Source organism: Bos mutus, chromosome 4, assembly GCF_027580195.1.
Source record: "Bos mutus isolate GX-2022 chromosome 4, NWIPB_WYAK_1.1, whole genome shotgun sequence".
Lineage (NCBI taxonomy): Eukaryota > Metazoa > Chordata > Mammalia > Artiodactyla > Bovidae > Bos > Bos mutus.
In genome coordinates, this window is record NC_091620.1 from 33,236,837 (window position 1) to 33,253,975 (window position 17,139).

Genomic DNA, 17,139 nt, shown 5'->3' on the forward strand with positions numbered 1-17,139 from the left:
CTTTCTAAGGCCCACTTGACTTCACACTCCAATGTGTGGCTCTAGGTCAGTGATCACACCATCATGATTATGTGGGTTGTGAAGATCTATTTTGTACAGTTCTTCTGTGTATTCTTGCCACCTCTTCTTAATATCTTCTGCTTCTGTTACATCCATACCATTTCTGTTCTTTATTGAGCCCATCTTTGCCTGTAATGTTCCCTTGGTATCTCTAATTTTCTTGAAGAGATCTCTAGTCTTTCCCATTCTGTTGTTTTCCTCTATTTCTTTGCACTGATCACTGAGGAAGGCTTTCGTATCTCCTCTTGCTATTCTTTGGAACTCTGCATTCATATGGGTATATCTTACTTTTTCTCCTTTGCTTTGCACTTCTTCTCTTCTCATAGCTATTTGTAAGGCCTCCCCAGACAGCCATTTTGCTTTTTTGCATTTCTTTTTCCTGGGGATGGTGTTGATCCCTGTCTCCTGTACAATGCCATGAACCTCCATCCGTAGTTCAACAGGCACTCTGTCTATCAGATCTAATCCCTTAAATCTATTTCTCACTTCCACTGTTTAATCATAAGGGATTTGATTTAGGTCATACCTGAATGGTCTAGTGGTTTTCCCCACTTTCTTTAAGTCTGAATTTGGCAATATGGAGTTCATGATCTGAGCCACAGTCAGCTCCCAGTCTTGTTTTTGCTGACTGTATAGAGCTTCTCCATCTTTGGCTGCAAAGAATATAATCAATCTGATTTCAGTGTTGACCATCTGGTCATGTCCATGTGTAGAGTCTTCTCTTGTGTTGTGGGAAGAGGGTGTTTGCTATGACCAGTGCGTTCTCTTGAAAAAAACTCTACTAGCCTTTGCCCTGCTTCATTCTGTACTCCAAGGCCAAATTTACCTGTTGCTCCAGGTGTTTCTTGACTTCCTACTTTTGCATTCCAGTCCCCTATAATGAAAAGGACATCTTTTTTGGGTGTTAGTTCTAAAAGGTCTTGTTGGTCTTCATAGAACTGTTCAGCTTCTTCAGCATTGCTGGTTGGGGCATAGACTTGGATTACTGTTATATTGAATGGTTTGCCTTGGAAATGAACAGAGATCATTCTGTCGTTTAAGAATTTGCTCAAATTCATGTCCATTGAGTCGGTGATGCTATCTAATCCTTTCAACTTCTGCCATCCCTTTCTTCTTTTGCCTTCAATCTTTTCCAGCATTAGGGTCTTTTCCAATGAGTCACCTCTTTGCATCAGGCGCCCAAAGTATTGGAGCTTCAGTCAGTCCTTCCAGTGAATAGTCAGGATTGACTTCCTTTAGGATTGACTGTCCTTACGACTCTCAAGAGTCTTCTCCAGCACCCCAGTTCGAAAGCATCAATTCTTAGGTATTCAGCCTTCCTTATGGTCCACCTCTCATATCCATACATGACAATTGGAAAAACCATGGCTTTGACTCTGCTGATTCTTTACCTACACATCTTTCTTTCTCTCTCCCCATCATCTGTTAATTGTTCTCGTTTTTCAAAACTGCACGAGTGCCCCTTCTTGGGAGAAATGGTATTTGAGTCTCCCTCTTTCCCTGTTAGATTGTTGCTCCTTTTTGTAAACTGTCAGTTCTACTGCTTAGTACTTATATCTCAATTTGCCCTGATTTTATTCTGCCATAAATTATAGAATTTCTTTTCTTTTATTCTTTACCATGTATTTGGCTTTCCTTACTGGAGAACAAATGTTGGGAGCAGTAATGTCTTGCTGACTCACCCGGCATCTAGCACCAGATGCTATAGATAGTACATGCTGATTGAATGGAAAATGAATGTAGATAATTGAAGATTAGGACTTTTGTGTAGAGAAAGAGTGTTTTCAAAGTAGGATTTGTTTAAGGCTGTGTTAGTTGACAAGCCCCTGATTATCAGCTATGAACAAACACTGAGCTACTTTAACTAAGGCAGTTGTCTGTATTAATTTTCATTTCTCCTAGTGTTAGGAACCTGCAAGTTTTTATTGTATGTGTTTTAGCTATTTAGTTTAGGCATTCTTTGGGCAGCTGGTTTATTTTGTTGTCATAATTGAAGTTGTACTCTGTATCCATCTACACAACCTTATTGGATTCCAATCTACTGAACTGGTGAAAATTTAATTTGTGTGGTTATTTTTAATTCTCATTTCAGAATAATTGAGTAAAAACGGAGATATGGTTGTATTTGTCATTTGTTGAGCATCTAACTTAAATTTAGTTTGGCATTAAGATTGTTTCTATAATCAGTATTTTGAGGACCTCATGAGGTTAACTGTAGTTTTTTGGATGGTGAATTTTTCCCATTTTTCAATTTATTGATTTAATAACTTACTTGATAGTTTATGTAAATTTACATTTGAGTTAATTATATAGTGCTGTTTTAGAAAAATAAGACAAACAGTTCTAGAAAAGACAAATGAAAATTTTCCCTAAAATTAGTTGAATGTACAAATATAAATTGTGATTTTTTTTAAGCAATCTTTAACGAAACTTTTTAAGATAATTATAGATTCATGTGCATTTGTAAGAAATAATATGGAGAGATTCTATATACCCTTTACTCAGTTTCCCATTGGTAACATCTTAAATTCCATACAGTATCACACCAGGACATCAATGTGGGTACAGTCTACCAGTCTTATTTATGATTGTGGCTTAATACAGGATTAGTTTTCAACATGGATACTTAACAAAAATGTGCTGAAAGTAGTCCAGATTATTTTTACATATATTGTTGCCTTCAGTCCTTACTATTCTATTAATTTATTTTTACCTTTTAAATTTAAACCATTGAAATAATATATATGTAAATCACTTGAGCTATTATTAAAAACTAAAGTACAAAATAATTATATTAGGTTTCTTTAGCCTGACTCATTGAAAGACATTCACTGAAAAAACAAATCAGAAATGTTTGTTGTTTCCTTGAAGTGAAGAACTGTATATATTGAAAGACATTAAGAATTAAAGCCATCAAGGTAGTTTGAGGAATTAAGGTTGCAGAAAAGGAGGTATTTTTGTGTTTGTATGCTGTGCCCATACTCTATAACCATCCTGTTTGATTTATGAAATGTTACCTGTTTACCCTCCAGGTGTTAAAAATTCTCAGAACTGCAGGCCAGATAGAGGACTTTTGCTTATACATATTGGATAAAATTAGTTTTAATCTGAAAAGATGTTCACAAAGGTTTTTTTTTTCCCTCCTTTGAGCATCTTCTCCCCTTACTCTTACACAAATTAAATGGAAGTAATTTGCTCAAAAGTCTGATGATTAAGAAACATTTACCCCAGATTGTGTCCCAGTAAAGTTTTTAAATTGAATGACATTATTATTTATTTATTAATCTCTCTCAAGTTTCCCAGTCAAACCAGTTTGATCATTTTAGAGGCTCATCTGTGATTTTCCTTCTACCTCCTTTTCATCAGCCACACTCTTCCTTTGAATGTTAGTAGATTATTGATGTCTCTAAGATTTCTCTCATCAGCCCTCTCCTCATTTTAAATCCTCTCTTTGCACTACCTCATCATTTGCCAGTTTTCCGGTTTATATCTTCATCCCTGGTCTCATTTATAGCCGACTTTTAGACTTCCACCCAGATCATCTCAAAGTATCTTAAAATGAACAGGTCCACAGGGAACTCAGCAGCCATCCAACATCCTATCTCCTCGCTAGATAACAAACATCATGAGTGAGAGATAGTGGTTTTTTTTCTTTGGCTCATGTGAATGGATGAAGGAATGCTTCTAAAGGTGGATGTCTGAGAAGTAAACTTGATTCCTGCTTTTATTTCATGCCTCCTTCAGGTCTGTTCCACAGTCTCGTCAGTGTTGCTGCCTTAGTTGTTCTGAGCCCGTCGACTACTTTCAAACCCACAGTCACTACCTTTGTTTCAGCTGCTACCTGTTTTTTACCTGGATTACTTAAGCAGTGTCCCTGTGCTTGTGGACTCATCTCAAGTCTTGAACCCTCTGCAGTCTATTCTCCATTCTGCAGTCAGAAGAATGATCCTGAAAGCTCCCTATCCTGGCTTCCAGCTTCTCAAAGGACCAGTGGTTTTTGTACCTGTGATAACTAGACCTCAGACTGTCCCATTTCGGGGGGGATGCAATATGAGTTTGCCTGCTCGAATGAGATATGGCTTTGAAAACTGATTCTTATCAATGACTGATTATGGATAGGACAAATCCAATCGGTGAACCTATCTGATGTCAGTTTCTTTCTCTTTAAAACAGAAGTGTTAGTGTTAGTTGCTCAGTCATGTCCTACTCTTTGCAACCCCTGGCTCCTCTGTCCGTAGAATTCTCCAGGCAAGAATACTGGAGTGGGTTGCATTCCCTCCTCCAGCGGATCTTCCCAACCAGGGATCGAACCCCAGGTCTCCTGAACTACGGACAGATTCTTTATATTTTAGCCACCAGGGAAGCCCCAAGGTGATGAACAAATCAACAGTACATGATAAAGTACTTGACAGAGTGCCCCATGTATGTGAATGAGCTGTTATATTACCCATGTTCTGATCCCACTGTCTTCTACGTATCTTCCTGTCATAAGTAAGGTATACAAGCATTCCTGATTTGAACAGTGTTCTAACACCTGAGCCTGATAGTATATGTTTGTTTAGGTCTAAGTGAAATTGAGACTTTCTAGTCTACATGCTCGGAGAAGACGATGGCACCCCACTCCAGTACTCTTGCCTGGAAAATCCCATGGACGGAGGAGCCTGGTAGGCTGCAGTCCATGGGGTCGCGAAGAGTGGGACACGACTGAGTGACTTCACTTTCACTTTTCACTTTCATGCATTGGAGAAGGAAATGGCAACCCACTCCAGTGTTCTTGCCTGGAGAATCCCAGGGACGGGGGAGCCTGGTGGGCTGCCGTCTATGGGTTGCACAGAGTTGGACACGACTGAAGCAGCAGCAGCACCAGCAGTCTACATGCTGTTAATCACTGGTTGCTAGTTACTCTCTGATTTTCGTTTTCTTATTTACAAAAATGAGGGCTTTGGACCAGATGGTGTCTAGAATTTATCTTTCCCTTTTATGATATAATTAAGGAAAGTGAAAGAATGAGCCCCAGCAGCTTCATTTACTAATTGATCATTTTTTATTTCCTTCAAATCTTTGTCCTTATCTATGCATGTTCTTAGTACTCACAGATAAAGTTTATTTTTTGCTTTATTCCACGCATTAAACTTTTCCCATGTGACTGCATTGCCTTTATTACTTCAGTGGTACATAGTATTCTGAGTATTCTGTAGAGTTGATGACCTTCAGTTACTTAGTCATCTTCCTGTTTTTAAACATTCACATATTATTTTAAGTCTTAGCATTCTTTTCTGTTCTCTCTTTCAGTACTGGTTTTACAGGAAATTCACAGTTACCGAAACAGTACAGAACTAAAAACTATTTATAGTCAAACAGCTGGCAAGCATTTATGACACCACATGCTTATTGGCCAAATCCAGAAATGGCTATCCACAATACTGTTGATTAGCTGTATTGTATTCTCAGGTGGATCTAATGGTAAGAAACCTACCTGCCAATGCAAGAGACTGGTTCAACCGCTGGGTCAGGAAGACCCCCTGGAGGAGGTCACGGCAACCTGCTTCAGTATTTTTGCCTGGAGAATCCCATGGACAGAGGAGCCTGGAGGGCCCTAGTCCATAGGGTCTCGAGGGGTCAAACACGACTAAAGCAACTTAACATGCATAGCGTGGGCTAAGATCAAATGTTAGTGCTTTTAAGAAGCTCTAAGTGTAGATTTCTAGGTTAAGATTTACTGCATTCAGGTTAAGATTGATCAGGAAATTCTGGCTTCCTTTAACTGATAAATGATTTTTTTTTTGAAAAAACCCTCTTAATAATGACCTTTTTTTTTTTTTTTCTAATTACACCTAGTACATTGTGATTTTAGGGAAATTAAACCTTCCTACCCTCACTGGCCCTCTTGTGTTCTTCCCACCAAATCTCTCAGCCTAACCTCTGAGATAGATTCATGTATATTATCCAGGACTTCATATGCATATGTATACAACACCATACAGCAGCAACAATTTTTAATAAGGCCATATAAAGGGAACTTTGAAATACTGTATGATATCACTTACATGTGGAAAAAAGATAAACTCAGAGAAACAGAGGTGAAATGGTGATTACCAAGAATTGGGAGAGGGTGGAAGTCATGAGGAGATGTTGCTCAAAGGATACAAATTCCCAGTTATAAGATTATTAAGTTTGGGAATTGAATGTACAGTTTAGTTCAGTTGCTCGGTTGTGTCCGACTCTTTGCAACTGCAGCACACCAGGCTTCCCTGTCCATCACCAACTCCCAGAGCCTACTCAAACTCATGTCCATCACATCGGTGATGCCATCCAACCATCTCATTCTCTGTCATCCCCTTCTCCTCCGGCCTTCAATCTTTCCCAGCATCAGGGTCTTTTCCAATGAGTCGGTTCTTCGCATCAGGTGGCTACGGGACTGGAGTTTCAGCTTCAGCATCAGTCCTTCCAATGAATATTCAGGACTGATTTCCTTTAGGATTGACTGGTTGGATCTCCTTGCAGTCCAAGGGACACTCAAGAGTCTTTTCCAATACCATAGTTCAAAAGCATCAATTCTTTGGTGCTCAGCTTTCTTTATAGTCCAACTCTCACAGCCATACATGAAAGTGAAAGTGAAGTCTCTCAGTCATGTCCGACTCTTTGCGACCCTATGGACTGTAGCCCACCAGGCTCCTCAGTCCATGGAATTTTTCAGGCAAGAGTACTGGAGTGGGTTGCCATTTCCTTCTCCAGAGGATCTTCTCAACCTAGGGATCGAACCTGGGTCTCCCGCACTTCAGGCAGACGCTTTACTGTCTGAGCCACCAGGGAATCTCACAAATCATCCATACATGACTACTGGAAAAACCATAGCTTTGACTAGACGGATCTTTGTTGGCAAAGTAATGTCTCTACTTTTTAACATACTGTCTAGATTTGTCATAGGTTTTCTTCCAAGGAGCAAGCATCTTTTAATTTCATGGCTGCAGTCACCATCTGCAGTGATTTTGAAGCCCCCCAAAATAAAGTTTGTCACTGTTTCCATTGTTTCCCCATCTATTTGCCATGATGTGATAGGACCTGATGCCATGATCTTAGTTTTCTGAATATTGAGTTTTAAGCCAACTATTTCACTCTCCTCTTTCACTTTCCTCAAGAGGCTCTTTAGTTCTTCATTGCTTGCTGCCATAAGGGTGGTGTCATCTGCATATCTGAGGTTATTGATATTTCTCCCGGCAATCTTAATTCCAGCTTATATTTCATCCAGCCCAGCATTTGTACAGTGTGGTGATTATAGCTAGTAATATGATTGGGATTTACATTTATAATAACTGAAACTAAAAAAAAAATGTAAAGGTAAAAGCAAAATGCTCTATCAGTAATAAAATAATGCCCCCATAACTCCTCATGATTGTTTGTAGTAAATTAGGTAGCCTAAAGTTACTTTCTCACTTTTCCTCTAAAGTAATATTCATGTTTTATTTATTGTATGCTAAGTAATAATTCAAACACATTTAATAGACCTATTACCTCTATACATGTTAAAAAGTGATACTTGCCAAGAGCCTTATTCCTTCTAACAAAAATAACTTTTTTTTCCTTAGCAAGGTCAGCATTGGATGCGGTTGTACGTTGTAAGTATTTCCACTCAATATTTTACATATAGTTTATTCTTTTTCTCTTAAGTTATATGGAAACTATTTGATTAGATAGCTCAATATTTTGGGTGTTTATTTATAATGGATATTTTGTTCCATTAATGTTTTTTAGCTTCAGTATTTTAAGTATAGAAAGTACGTTAAAGGAGAATTCCTAGTTAGACTTAGTTTGTGAGCAGATATTCAGTGATGCATCAGGCATATGTGGAGTGGAAATGAAGAGTAACAATCCCAAACCTCCCACATCCTGGCTTTGTAAAATAAACCTTAAAAATAATTAAATAAATTATATTTGCCCTCAGTGAAGATCATGTTACTTGTTCCATTTATATTCATTTTTAGTTTGTTTCCTAGGAGATTGTGTGTGTGTGTGTTTTTTTTTTTTTTTTTTTGAGGTTCTTTGAAACTCTTAGGGGAAAAAAAAACTAGCATGTAGTTTGAAATATATATATATGTGTGTGTGTATATATATATATATATATATAAATATATATATATATCTTGGTGTTTGCATAATGCCCTTTGTGGTTTGAGATATGAAGCAAACTAAACAGAATCTGTTAACATTTTTTTCTTTGGAAAAAAAAATTTTTTTTTTTTCTCTCCAAAGCTACAAAACCTCCCAGATATAAATGTGGAATCTCAAAAGCTTGCCCTGAGAAGCATTTTGCTTTTAAAATGGCAAGTGGAGCTGCCAATGTGGTGGGACCCAAAATCTGCCTAGAGGACAATGTGTAAGTGCTTATCAATTTGGAAGTATAAGGTGCACTATTAAATTTTAGCAAATTGAATCTGAGTTTATTGGATCTTTTGAAAATGTATTGGGCATGCCTTTACTAAAGAAAAGTAAGGAGTCTTAAAGTTCTTAAATTTTGTATGACTGTGATAAGAACATAGCATTTATCCAGCTTCATATATAGATCAGAGTTTTCCTCTGAAAGAATTTTCTATATCCCATCTGATAGTCATAGAAACAGATGGCTATTTAATTTTGATTCCTAAGTAATAGGGGCAAAGTTAATTCATTTAAATTAATTAAAATTAAAGTTCACTTCCTCAGTCATACCAACCATATTTCAAGTGCTAATAGCTACATGCAGCTTGTGCCTACCCAATGTAACAGCGCAGGTAGAAAGCGTTTCCATCACTGCAGAAAGTCCAAGTAGGCTTATTTTTGTCAACTAGACTGCCCTAGATAATGAATGCTTTATCTTACAAACCAACATTTCTCATTTTAAATGTTTGAGTGCTGCCTGCTGAAGTGTGAAGTAGCCCAGTAATAACCTCAAGTCCGTCATGGCCCAGAACTGCTTGCCACTAAACTGAATGGTTTCCTTTATTGAGATGCTCTGCAGAGTATACCTTTTTGGCTTTTTTAGTCTCCTACTCCTGTGTCACTTGTCGTGAAGTTCCTGGATTAGAAAAATGTTCTTTGACCCCTCAATCTAAAGTTGGACACCTGCACCTCACTTCACTCACCCCATCAGTGTTCATCACGCCCTTGCCGTCACACATGTTCTGGGCAGTGTGTACCATATTCTCTAAGTATTCTGATGATCATTTCTAAGTTCCTGGCTCTGAAGTCACAAACCCTGCTTTTTGTTGGTTGCTTCTAATCGGGTCTTGTTTGAAAAATTAGATATATGATAGGCTTTACATAAAATAATATATGTGCCATTTAATTATATAGAGTAAAGAGTGAGGTAATTTTATAGATAGGAGGAAATGAGGCAGTTTTTCCCAGCTTTTTGTCTTTTCTTTTTAATATAGAAGCGCTAACATTTTTATTCTCGCCCCTCTTTTCAGTTAGCTGTGTGTAGGATTTAGCCTCTTAGAATAAAACTTTTACTGTAAAATTAAAAGCTTGAGCCAGGTGATCCTAAGGTCCCTGCTCATTTCCTTTATCCTCATGCTGATGATAATCCATTGTTCATCCGTCGTCCTCTGATGTCTCATAATAGTCTTGCTTTACTGAATTGAAAGCATTTGGCTTTTCGAAGTTTGTAGATTTTGCATTAAGTAACATCCTTCCCATTACCTTAGAATGTTCCATTCCCCCTTTTCACCTTGTTTGGAGATACTTGATTCTGAATAATAAGTAGGAAGTTCTCTTCGAATGCCCAGCCCATTCATGACAGGCCATCTTCATCTTATCTCTGCCCCCTTGAAGCATGTAAGTTTTAATTCAAAGAAGAGATTAAACTAGTAAATAAGAACAGGTTGTCTATTCACAGATTATAAGTTAAAAAGAAGAGAGAAGTGTATTAAGCAGTGGAGTCTGGTAAAAAAAAAAGTATTGACTCAGAGCCAGAGAATTTGGTTCTAGCATCATGGGCGTGTCATGTAGAATTATATTTCAGTTTGTTTAACCATAAAACTGAGACAGGCCACCTGTCCATCCACTTTTCAGGAATTTTTCTGCCATTCCTGTGAGAGAGTGAATAATTGATGGGATTTTATAGTTATGCCCCAGGCCCTGAAATCTAGTCCTTGAAATAGGGGACTGAACTATTGACCAGGTATACCTAGTAGAGAACCGGTAGGGACAATTCAGTCTAGTGCTTTCTTTCCAGTATGTTCTAATTCTGTATTGATTTTTCCATAAAAATTTTAAAGAAGTCTGAATTTTCTTAGCATCATTCATTCCATCCACTTTTTATTCAACAGGTATTTACTGAGCACAGTTCCTGCTCTCATGGAACACACAGTCTGGTAGGGAGAAGGATATTTAAGGAGTAAATGCAAAGAAATAGTTAGAAATTGTGGCACACCCTGCCCAGAGCAGCAGGGTGTGATAGATACTGATGGGGGCAGTGAGATGAGATAAAGGTGTCCAACTTTAGACTGAGTGGGTCAAGGAATGTTTCTCTAAAACAGTGATATTTAGTCTGAGAATTAAAGGATAAGAAGGAAGACCGCCAGGGGAAGACCATTCTAAAGAGCAAGCTTGAAGGCCCAACGTGGGAAAGAGCTGGAGAGAAGTGGATAACGGCCAGGTCGTTGGAACTTATAGGCCGTGCAGAAAAGGAGATGAGATCTTTTTCTGAGAGTGTTGAGAGGTTGTTGAAGGTTTTCAAAGTCTGGCATGTCTTCACTTCATTTATATTGAAGAAAATGATCTGACTGCTGGATAACATGATGAGAGAAGTAAGAGTAGACAGAGCAATTGGAGGGCCTTTCCCAGGTGCTGGCACAGTCTTTCGATTCCCCCCCTGCCACACACAGTTGGCAAGAGACTTGTTTGCATGTGTGCTCACTGAAATATGTAAGTGGATCCAAGAATACATAAGTAGAAATTTTAATATTTTCCTACACATGCTGTAAGTATACACAAACTCATTTTGCAGACTACTAGTCCAGATCAATGCTTCTCAGTGGGGGCAGTTTTCTCCCTAGGGGAAATTTGTCAAGGTCTGTGGACATTTTGGGGCATCAAAGTTATGGAGGTGCTGCTTGTAGAGACTAAGGATGCTCTTAAATTTCCTACAGTGCACAGGACAGCCCTTCCTCATGAATTATCAAACCTATAATATCATCGTAGACTAAGATTTAGAAACCCCAATACAAACAAAGATTAAAATAGGGTCATGGTCATGGTTTAAAGGACAAGTAGATGCCGTCAAGATATATTATGGAGATTAGATGGATTTCAAACTTCTCATTAGTTAGAAATATTTAGAAAATCCCAGGTATAAATATGAGGTGCCACATGATACATGAATTATAGCTTTTTTTTTTTTTTTTTTTTAGAGAAGTGGGGATAATTTTTTTAGATATTGGGAATAATACTTCATCTTTTATTATAGTCTTAATGTTTGTACACAAGTTATGTGGTGGACTATTTTGAGGGATTTTTTTTTTCCACATTGACGAGCAAGATAGGATTTTTGGCTGGGAGGACCAAAAGATAAAACCAAGGATATGATGTAGGTACTTACATAATCATTTTAAATGTAACTATATAAAAATATAAGAACCATTCTAAGCTCATGAGTGGAAAAACAAAACAGCCAGCCAGCCAGCTGGCTAGATTTGACCCATGGGCTGTAGTTTGTTAAACCCTTCTCTAAACAAATCATTTTAAGGCATAATAGCTGGAACATGTTGTAGGTATTTGAAACAGAACTGTATTCAAAGGTGTAGAATCTGTCTATAGAGTATTTAATCATTTTCTTTAACTATTTGCCTGCAGGTGTGGAGTGGTGGGAGGAACCTTCATATTCATGAAAGAGAAAAAAGTATTTCAGCTTGTGTTAGTACTGGGTGACTAACCTGTGTACATTTAAAATCTTCACTGATTTGTCCTTTGCTGGCTATAGGTTTCCCCTGATGGAAGTTTGGTTTTTAAAACCTGATAAGCTACTGCCCTCTTGTGGGAAGCCCATGTCACCATGTAGCTCTGTTGCCTTTCTTCCTCTCTGATGTACACAGCTGCTGCCGCTCACTACAAATGATCTCTCCTGGAGAAGACACCGTGATGCTTAATTATAACTCTAATGGTTGATTAATCATCACTGTGGCTTCTTCACATTAGTGACGGCTATAACACATTTGCAAAAGGAATAGAACAGATGTACTTGAAACTTCCCTGTTTTATGCAACAGTCTTGTTTGGTACTTCTTACAGACCACCTTTCAAACCTGGTTTTGCACACATGTAGAAAAGATCTATGTTTTATTTAACTATTCCTGGGTCAGGAAGATCTAGAGAAGGGATAGGCTACCCACTCCAGTATTCTTTGGCTTCCCTTGTGGCTCAGCTGGTAAGGAATCCACCTGCAATGTGGGAGACCTGGGTTTGATCCCTGGGTTGGGAAGATCCCCTGGAGAAGGGAAAGGCTACCCACTCCAGTATTCTGACCTGGAGAATTCCACGGACTCTATAGTCCTTGGGGTCACAAGAGTTGGACACGACTGAGCAACTTTGACTTTGACTTTTTCAATTTTACAGAACAAGTGAAATTTTGAAGGCAGATTCACAAGTATGAGTAGATAGTCAAATGCTACTAAGTCGTGTCCGACTCTGCGTTCCCATGGACTGTAGCCCTCCAGGGTCTTCTGTTCATGGAATTCTCCAGGCAAGAATACTGGAGTGGGCTGCCATTTCCTTCTCCAGGAAATCTTCCTGACCTGGGGATAGAACTCTGCATTACAGGCAGATTCTTTACCATCTGAGCCACCAGGGAAGCCAAAATTTTACAAATCAAAATTTTATGCTTTTCCTTTTTCAGTAGATCTTGGAGTAGAGTTTTTCTTTTACTTTTCAGTTTTGAAAAAATTACAGAAATCGCAGGCAGTTGCAAAGGTAGTACAGAGAGATCCCATGTGCTCTTTACCCATTTCCCCATGGTTAGATCTTACAAAATGATAGTACAGTATCAGAATGGAAACTGGCAATTAGTACAGTGTCTGTGTATAGTTAGGACTAGAGATCTCTTCAAGAAAATTGGAGATATCAAGGGAATATTTCATGCAAGGATGAGCACAAAAAGGACAGACACAAAGGACCTAACAGAAACAGAAGAGATTAAGACGAGGTGGCAAGAATACAAAGAAGAGGTTTACAAGAAAGGTCTTAATGACCTGGATAAGCATGATGGTATGGTCACTCACACATCCTGGAGTATGAAGTCAAGTGAGCCTTAGGAAGCATTACTACAAAGAAAGCTAATGGAGGTGACGAAATTCCAGCTGAGCTATTTAAAATTCTAAAAGATGATGCTGTTAATGTGCTACACTCAATGTTTGAGCAAATTTGGAAAACTCGGCAATGGCCACAGGACTGGAAAAGGTCAGTTTTCATTACAATCCCGAAGAAGGACAATGCAGTGACTGTTCAAACTATTGTACAGTTGTGCTTATTTCACATGCTAGCAAAGTAATGCTCAAAATCCTTCAAGCTAGGCTTTAGCAGTTTGTGAACCAAGAACTTGCAGATGTACAAGCTGGGTTTAGGAAAGGCAGAGGAACCAGAGATCAAATTGCCTACATTCATTGGGTCATGGAGAAACCAAGGGAATTCCAGAAAAACACCTACTTCTGCTTCATTGACTTTGAATGTGTGGATCACAACAAACTGGAAAATTCTTCAAGAGATGCAGTACCAGACCACCTTACCTGACTCCTGAGAAAGCTGTATGCAGGTCAAGAAGCAGCAGTTAGAACCGGACAGGGAACAACTGACTGGTTCAAAATTGGAAAAGATGTACAATAAAGCTGTATATTGTCACCCTGCTTATTTAACTTATATGCTGAGTACATCATGCAAAGTGCCAGACTGGATGAATCACAAGCTGGAATCAAGACTAACCTCAAATACACAGATAATATCACTCTAATGGCAGCAAGTGAAGAGGTACAGAGAACTTCTTGATGAGGGTCAAAAAGGAGAGTGAAAAAGCTGGCTTGAAACTCAGTATTCAAAAAATTAAGATCATGGCATCTGGTCCCATCACTTCATGGCAAATAGAAATAGAAAAAGTGGAAGCAGTGACAAATTTTAATTTCTTGCACTCCAAAATCACTGCAGATAGTGACTACAGCCACAAAATTAAAAGATGCTTCCTCCTTGGAAGAAAAGCTATGACAAACCTAGACAGTGTATTAAAAAGCAGAGACATCACTTTGCTGACTTTGGTTTGAGAATATTGTATAAATAGAATCATATAATATGTAAGCATTTGAGATTGGGTTTTTTTTTCATTCAGCATAATGGTCTTGAAATATTATTATGTATTAATAATTTGCTCCTATTTTAATGCTGAGTAGTACTCTGTGGATATACCACAGTTTAGCTATGGCTCACAAATTTTAATAAGCTGCATTTTCAGTGTGTTTTTCAATTTTTCACTTCAGGCTTCTTTGACCCATAGGTTATGTTAGAAGTATATTGCTTAGTTTCCAAATGTTTGGAGAATTTCCTGTTATCTTTTATTGTTGATTCCATTGTGGTTGGAGACACATTTGATATGATTTCAGTACTTCTAAATTTGTTGAGGTTTACTTTATGGCCCATGATATGGTCTATCTTAGTATATTCTGGAAGAATGGGTGCTTGGAAAGAATGTATATTTGTCAGCAAGTAGAATATTCTTTAAATGTCAATTAGACCCTGATGGTTAATGCTGCTGTTGAGTTCTGTATACTCTTTTTAATTTCCTGTCTTTCAGCTCTTGAGAGAGGGATATTGACATGTCCAACTGTAGTTGTAGATTTGTCTTTTTCACCTATGTGTTTTACCTGGGTTTTCTTCACATGTTTTATACCTTGATTGCTTGGTACACACACTTGGGATGGCTATGTCTTCTTGCTAGATTGACCCTTTGATCATTATGCAAACTTCCTCTCTGTCTCTGATATTTTTCTTTGCTCAGAAATCTATTTTAATTGATGTTAATATAGCCATTCCTGTTTGCTTTTGTTTAAACAGCTTTATTGAGATATAGCTCATTTACTGTACATTTACAGTACATTCATTTAAAATACACAGTCAATGGATTTTAGTATATTCACAGATGTGTGCACCCATTACCACGGTCAGTTTGGGAACGCTGTGTCCTTTAGTTATTGTCCTCCTGCTTCTTTCTCATTGTGCTCTGCTGTTACTTAGGTAACTGCTAAGTTTACTTTCTGTCTCTATAGGTTTGCCTATTTTGGACATTTTATGTGTGTATATATATATATATATATATATAAATATGTAGGGGTTTTTTGGTGATCAGCTTCTTCACTAAGCACAGTGTTTTCAGGGTTCATCCATGTTATAGTATATATCAGTACTTCACTTCTTTTATGGCTGAATGATAGTCCATTGTATAGATATGTCACATTTTGTTTAGTTTCATTCATTTCATTTCCATTCATTAGTTTGTAGACTTCTGGGTTGTTTCTACCTATTTCTTATAAACAGCATGTAGTTAAGTCCTATTTTAATCCACCATCCCAATTTCTATCTTCATTGGATATTTTTGACCTATTTATACTTACTATAATTATTGATGTGTTCAGGCTTAAGCCTGCCATTGTATTACTTTCTGTTATCTGTTTTTTGTTTTTGTTTTCTTTTACTGCCTTCCTGTGAGTTATATGAACATTTCTAAAGACTTTTTATTTATTTATTGTGTGTATCTCTTTGTATAGCTTTTTTAGTGCTTGCTTTTGAAATTTACAATCTGGCCCATAACAGAAAAATTTTGCTGACTCAAAGTCTAGACTTAAGAAAATGAGGGAGAAAATGTTCATTGTCCAGAGTAAAATTAAAAGTATGTTATGTTTGTAGATATTAGGAATAGCACAAAAGTTGAGGAAGTTATCTTTCAGTGAGTCAACAAAAACATCACTCACATCATTGACAGACAAGTGAAATTCTAGCATATGTCTTTATTGTTCACTGTTTCAGGTTTTTCTGACTTTGTTTTATTCTTTAAATGAAATAACATGCAACATTTGTGTTGGAATTTTACTTGTTCATCACTTGCTACCATAGGTTAAGTAAAATGAGTTCCATGAAAATCATAACACATTCTGTGAGAATCAGTGGCTAAGTGAAATTTATGATCAAGTATGTATTTTATTATTTGGAAATTGTGTGCTTCAGATCCTTTCTGTCAGTAAAAATTATAATAAACTTACATTGTTGGTTGAGAATGTAATTATTTCAAATAGGTAAGAGATAGAAACAGTCTAAATATCTGTTGATAGATGGATAAAGGACAGACAGATGTATCATGTATGAGTAGTGTGTATTCACATATATGCATACTCACTTCCCCACCACCTCAAACCACTTCTTAATCATTTAACAGCACATCACTGTGAATTTTTAGAATAAAAGGTACCTACACTTTTAGTTTAATAATTTTAATTCAACAAACTGAACTGATAAAAAGCAAATATTTTTCTCGTACCTTCCATTTCACAGTATTTATTATCTTTACGTAATGGTCTGTGAGCTGCCCGCGGAGGTTGATTACCGCAGAATGACATTGCAAGTCTTATAGTTCAATGCTGTAATTATATGAATACAGTATTCCTGCTTCTGGGTATTGAGAAATTTTGCATCAGTAATCACTAAGAGAATGTTCACAATTAAGTTAAATCTTACTTTCAGAGTATAAAAGATTTTGGTAGCATCTCACCTCTGTTTCATGTCATATTAACTTTGCAGAAAGGACACTAGAGTTTACCCTTGTTTATTCCCTTGAGAATGGTGCAGGCTGTGAGCATAACGTCCATGTGTTTGATGGATTTTCTAAAATGATGTTTCATAATCTGATGCAGGGCAGCAAGAAAGAGTCTAGTATTTTGACTGTAATACTTTTTAATATATATTTCTATTTGTGAAATCTTACTTAAGAATGTTGCTTTTAAATTATTCAGTGTTAGACTGTCTTCTCTGACCTGGTAGAGACCTTTCAGTCTCCACTGTGGTATTAAACAGC

General features: G+C 37.4%; 1 protein-coding gene across 2 annotated transcripts in view; it reads left to right on the top strand.

Moving 5' to 3' along the window:
* The window catches only part of FAM3C (FAM3 metabolism regulating signaling molecule C), a 54,121-nt gene that overhangs the window by 24,407 nt on the left and 12,575 nt on the right, over positions 1-17,139 (top strand). For both annotated transcript variants that reach the window (XM_070369324.1, XM_070369323.1), the window contains exons 4-5: positions 7,647-7,676; positions 8,311-8,434. In XM_070369324.1, the coding sequence (XP_070225425.1) occupies positions 7,647-7,676; positions 8,311-8,434 (154 nt within the window). The remainder of the gene's footprint in view (positions 1-7,646; positions 7,677-8,310; positions 8,435-17,139) is intronic.